At 35.5% G+C, this 5,865-nt stretch overlaps 1 protein-coding gene across 3 annotated transcripts; it reads left to right on the forward strand.

The window, feature by feature from the left end:
* The first annotated feature begins 409 nt into the window (after positions 1-409).
* LOC124637719 lies at positions 410-5,185 on the forward strand. Of its 3 annotated transcripts, none has more exons than XR_006985279.1 (3): positions 410-1,175; positions 1,760-1,886; positions 2,603-5,185. XR_006985279.1 is itself a non-coding variant. In XM_047174346.1 (3 exons), the coding sequence occupies exons 1-3, from the start codon at positions 1,152-1,154 to the stop codon at positions 4,391-4,393; spliced, it is 2,280 nt and encodes a 759-aa protein (XP_047030302.1). In that variant the 5' UTR covers positions 448-1,151; the 3' UTR covers positions 4,394-5,185. The 3 variants fall into 3 exon arrangements, 2 of the variants coding, with proteins under 2 accessions (XP_047030301.1, XP_047030302.1); XM_047174346.1 differs by having other exon boundaries at positions 448-1,175; positions 1,760-2,224; XM_047174345.1 differs by having other exon boundaries at positions 433-1,175; positions 1,760-5,185.
* Positions 5,186-5,865: the final 680 nt, after the last annotated feature.

The raw sequence follows: 5,865 nt of genomic DNA on the forward strand, positions 1-5,865 counted from the left end.
TTATATTAAGAATGCAGTCCTCCCATGTCAAGATTGAAAATTCAAAAAACAGTTTTCTGGTTGAAAATCGACTTTCTGTTCATGACATATAAAACCTCATTGGAGGATGTATTTAATTTTAATTTTTTCTAAAATGTCAAGAACAAAAGAAATGAAGGTCACTCTGTACAAATTTTTCCCTGTGAGCACGTTTATATAATTTCTTCTAAATTAATAAAAGTATTGTTATATATTTACACCACTTGGAAAGCCTTTTTCTTTTATGTTCCCAATGGCCACACCAGCGTGATATTGAAGAACTAATTATTCAACTTTGTCGGGAACATAAAAAGTGGTCCTTCGAGAAAAAAGTTATCCTTCGAGACTTCGAGAAGCTGGTCCTTCGAATATAAGGAAAAATAGGTCCTTCGATTGTCTTCGACTTGCATAGAAGAGAATTATTCCTTCAAATTAAATATATGTAAGAAGATAATACTCTTATAGAAGTGGAGAAATTTGATGCTTCGTATTACAAGGCAATCCCTTTATGAAAAAGTGGTAACAAAGAAGAAAGCCACAGGAGGATTCAGAGTCATCCATCAATTGTGCGTAAGGGTGTTTCCGTGCTATTACGGAAGCAGTTTCGCTGCGTGCATCGCGCGTATCCAAACGTGCAAACGAGGTAAGGCGCTGCCAACCCAAGAAAACGAAACGCGACCAATGAGCGCGCGAAGAGCGACCGAACAATGAACATTTGCCGTGAGTTTCCGGCCAAATATCGAACATCGAGTGAATGAATTGACTGTCGGCGTTCATCATTTTTTTCGCGTCGCCATTTTTTTACACGTTTCTGTTTGTTTTGTTAGTTGTATATTATTTAATTTTATAACAGTGTACTTAACGTTAAGGTGTTGCTTACATTTGTTGCATCTGGGTTTTGGCTTGCATCTTAGGATATAGCACCATGGCTCTTAGTGACGAGCTGGCTCAATTAAAGCTCCGTAGGGGCTATGTAAAGGGTGCAATAACTCGTGAAGAAAGTTTTTGTAACAGCGAAGAAATTGTGATCGCGTCTAGTGAGTTGCTCACGGAGCGGCGCAGTCGCTTGGTGAAAAACTTTGCCTCTTACGAGGACCTCAACAAGAGTATTTTGTGCATAAATCCAAAGGACGATGAAGACCCAGTTGTTTATGAAAGTAAGTACTTCACCTGCATATCCAAAATTGATCGTCAGCTCAATGCTTGTCGTACATCGGGGCAGCCCGAGGCGGAGCCTCCTAGGCAAAATGCAAATAATTTCAGGAAGCTCCCACAAATTAGAATAAAAGAATTTAGTGGCGCCAATATTTTAGATTATCTACCTTTTATTAATATGTTTAAGGCAGTCATTGATTCTGACACAAGCTTGAGTCTGTGCCAAAAATTATATTATTTGAGATCATTTTTAACTGGGGAAGCTTTATACTTAATTCAAAATTTGCCTTTGACTGAAGTAAATTATTCTGAAGCATTAAAGTTGTTAGAAAACCGCTATAACAATGAGCCAATGATCATTAACCATCACATTAATACTTTGATTGATTTGCCTAAATGCACTGCTGCTAATCTTAGAACATTGGTAGCAAGTGCTAATGTGCATTTAACTGCACTAAAAAGTTTAAACATGCCGGTTGAAGCTTGGGGTCCGATAATGGTCAACATTTTGCTCAGAAAAGTGGATTCTGAGACAAACAATGAGTTTCACTTAAGACGGGATAAAAAAGTTGTGTTTTCAATGCAGGAATTCATAGATTTTTTGGAGTCCAGAGCGTTGGCCAGGGAGAATGCAATGGAAACAATGCCTGTGAGTACTCCCAGTGGTGTGAAGCCTGGCAAGCCTGCATGTAATACAGCAGCAGCAGTCTCATGTAAGTATTGCAATACTAATCATAGATTATACATGTGTGCCAAATTTAAACTTGCTGCTGATAATGACAAGGGTCAATTTGTTAAAAAACATAAATTATGCATTGTTTGTTTGAATGCGCATGGTGGTAAATGCAAGCTGCGTTTGAAATGCTCAATCTGTCAGCAACGGCACAATACGCTTCTGCATGGTGTGGAAATGGCTAAGAAGGAGGCGAGCAATGTCGCCACTGCCAGTTCTACTGCCACAGTGCCCTGTGCTGATGTTGGAAGGTCTGACAGTGCAGTAGCTATGTCAAGTACCTCGCCTGTGAAGGATGTGCTGCTACCTACCGCTATAGTGCGTATTATCACCAAAAATGGTACATTTATCCATGCACGCGCTTTGCTGGACACGGGTAGCCAGGTATCTTTTATTACAGAAAAGCTTGCTGATCAAATTGATTGCAAGATTACACCGGCAAATCAGCTCATAACAGGTATTCTACAAGGCACTAGTAATATGCACCAGAGGGCAAATTTTGATATTTATGCTGCTAATAATAACTTTAAATTAGCCTTAAACTGTTATATAGCTAAGAATATAACTTGTGAACTGCCACAACAGAGTTTTTATAATGTTGGGTTTAATATTCCTTCGCATGTCTATTTGGCAGATAAAAACTTTAATAAAACTGGTGAAATTTCTTTGTTATTAGGGTGTGATGTATTTTTCCAGGTGCTTCAGAGTGAATCACTGCCTCTAACGCCGCAAGGTCCCTACCTGGTTAGTACCAGCCTAGGTTATATTGTAGCAGGCAGCCTACCAGTATCCGTTGGAAACATCCATTCTTCAAATTTCTGTGTAACAGTTCAAGGTACCCCCCATAATATTTCTCATAATTCTCATAATGATCAACTTGATAGTATTGAACATACTATTTCAAATTTTTGGAAATGTGAAAAAGTACCTGAAATTTATAAAGAAGGTATTACTGAACATCAACTAGCTGAGGAATGTTTTCAAAACTCTGTCAAACTTGTTGATGGAAAGTTTTGTGTAGATTTACCTTTAAAACTTAATTTAAACGATATCCAGATGGGTAACTCATTTAATCAGGCATTGCATCGTTTTCATAATTTAGAAAGGCGTTTCGCTAAAGATGATAAGTTATATCAACAGTATAAGAAGTTCATTCATGTTTATCTTGAGCAAGGCCATGCCATGTACTTTGATATATCTAACTATGATCCTAGGGCAGGTAATGTGTATTTCTTACCTCACCACCCAGTCATTAATTTAAATAGTAAAACTACTCCGGTTCGAGCTGTCTTTGACGCGAGCATGAAAACCAATAAAGGTATTTGTCTAAATGACATGATGCTTAATGGGCCTGTTGTGCAAAATGATTTATTTGATATTTTGACACTATTTAGGAGTTTTAAATATGTTTTACTGTGTGATATAAAGGCTATGTATAGGGGTATATTAGTGAGTAAAGACCATTGCTGCTTGCAAAATATTCTTTGGCGAGATTCTGTTGATCAAAGTGTGCAATGTCTTCAGCTACAAACTGTCACATATGGTTTAAAGAGTTCTGCATTTTTAGCAACTAGGTGTTTGATTGAACTTGCTGAACGGTACCAAGAGAAGTATCCATTAGCATCTTTTGTGTTGAAATATTCTACATATGTCGATGATGTTTTATGTGGTTCCAACGATATTTTAGAGCTTGTTGAGATAAAAAGGCAACTTATTGAGCTTTTGAGCTTAGCTAGTTTTTCATTACACAAGTGGTGTTCAAATAACACTGAAATATTAGATGACATTCCTATAGAAATTCATCAATTAAATAAAGAGGATTTTGATAAAACAAATACTTTTGTGAAAACTTTAGGCTTGTCATATGATGTGACTTCTGATACTTTAAATATGAAATGTCCAAGTGCTGAAATACAAAAACCTTCTACTAAGAGACAAATGTTAAGTTTTATTAGCAAATTTTTTGATCCTTTGGGTTTGGTAGGTCCTATTTTGGTGCAAGCTAAATACTTAATGCAACAAGTCTGGTTTGAAAAGTTAAAGTGGGATGATATTCTCCCTGATTCTTTAAATAAAAAATTTCTTCAATTTGTTGAAGGTTTGATGAACATGTCTTGTATATCTGTTCCTAGAAATATCAATGTATATCCACATAAAAGGCTAGAGTTAGTTGGTTATGCTGATGCATCTAATATCGCACATGGGTGTTGCCTTTATTTGAGAGTAGTCAGAGATGATAACACTGTAAATGTTAACCTTTTGTGTTCCAAGTCTCGTATTAACCCTAAGGATAAAACATTAACTATTCCTAGACTTGAGCTCAATAGTGCTTTGTTGTTAGCCAAGTTGGCAAGAAAAGTGCATGATACTTTAGCAGTAAAATATAATTATATTCCTATTTACTTATATTTAGATTCAAAGATTGTTTTATCACGGCTTATGATTGAGGCTGTAAAACTAACTGCTTATGTTGTTAATAGAATTTAAAAAAAAAAATCAAGCAGTTATCTAAAGATGTACACTGGGACTATGTCAGCACCAATGAGAATCCTGCTGATTGCTTATCTCGCGGTCTTAAACCAGATCGGTTAATCGAAAACTCATTGTGGTTTCATGGTCCACAGTACTTGCAAAACAGTGAATATGTTCATGATAATTCTCAGATAAATACTGATGTTTCTGATACTTCTGAGCTCAATTCGATTCCTTCAACATGTAATTCTTTAATTAAATGTAAGGAAAATAATTTGTTTTATAGTTTTAGGTATTCTAATTTAAGTACAATGGCTAGAATAATGGCTTATGGCTTTTATAGTCTGATAATGTATCTCCATTGAACTGGCCTGTAGGTAGAATTGTTAAGGTCATTCCAGGAAAAGATGATTTAGTTCGTGCAGTGGAGGTAAAAACTAGCAAAGGTCACGTTGTAAGAACAAGTGTTATGGAAGTGTGTCCATTACCTATTGAGTATAATTAATGGACCTACTCTTTAATTTTAAAATAAGAATTACTCCTGAGTTTAGTTTATCTTTAATTTCTTTACTAATCCATTTGGGTATTTATTTTAAATGTTTAGCTTTATGATGAGTTTAGCTTGTGGCTGAGGCCCCAGCATGTTCATGACATATAAAACCTCATTGGAGGATGTATTTAATTTTAATTTTTTCTAAAATGTCAAGAACAAAAGAAATGAAGGTCACTCTGTACAAATTTTTCCCTGTGAGCACGTTTATATAATTTCTTCTAAATTAATAAAAGTATTGTTATATATTTACACCACTTGGAAAGCCTTTTTCTTTTATGTTCCCAATGGCCACACCAGCGTGATATTGAAGAACTAATTATTCAACTTTGTCGGGAACACTTTCGTAAAATATAGAAATGAGTAAAAAACAATTGAGTCACCTCAAATAAGTTCAACGTCTGTATTCACAAATTGTAATTGTACATTTTATTCATAATGTTTTCTTTAACCAAACGAAAAGTTTCCGCTACACGTGACTCTGAGTGAAACCAAGTCAATTTGATTTACTTGCTGGAGTACCTACTTGTACTTACATAAGTTGAAGTTTCCTCCACTCTTACTTAGCAAACGAAAATAAAGACAAGCTTAGTGGAGTAATAAAATTACTTCTCCTAATTTAGGCATATAAATTGTAGATGTCAAAATTTTGTCCATTGAAACAATATTAGAATAGTTACAATGGACATGTAACAACAAGGTGGACAGACGATCTTATAAAGGTCGCCGGAAGACGCTGGATGCAGGTCGCCTCCAACAGGTATCTAACAGGTCCTATGGCTGAGATGATGATGATGATGATGAACAATATTATTTAACACAGCATACCTGATAATACGGTTTTATCTTAGCGAGATATTAAATAATTTGTACATTGAAAAGAAATCTATATACTGCTTCTAGGTTAATTTAGATTCGTAATTATCGTCATTTCAGT

Source organism: Helicoverpa zea, chromosome 16 (assembly GCF_022581195.2).
Source record: "Helicoverpa zea isolate HzStark_Cry1AcR chromosome 16, ilHelZeax1.1, whole genome shotgun sequence".
Taxonomy (NCBI): Eukaryota; Metazoa; Arthropoda; class Insecta; order Lepidoptera; family Noctuidae; genus Helicoverpa; species Helicoverpa zea.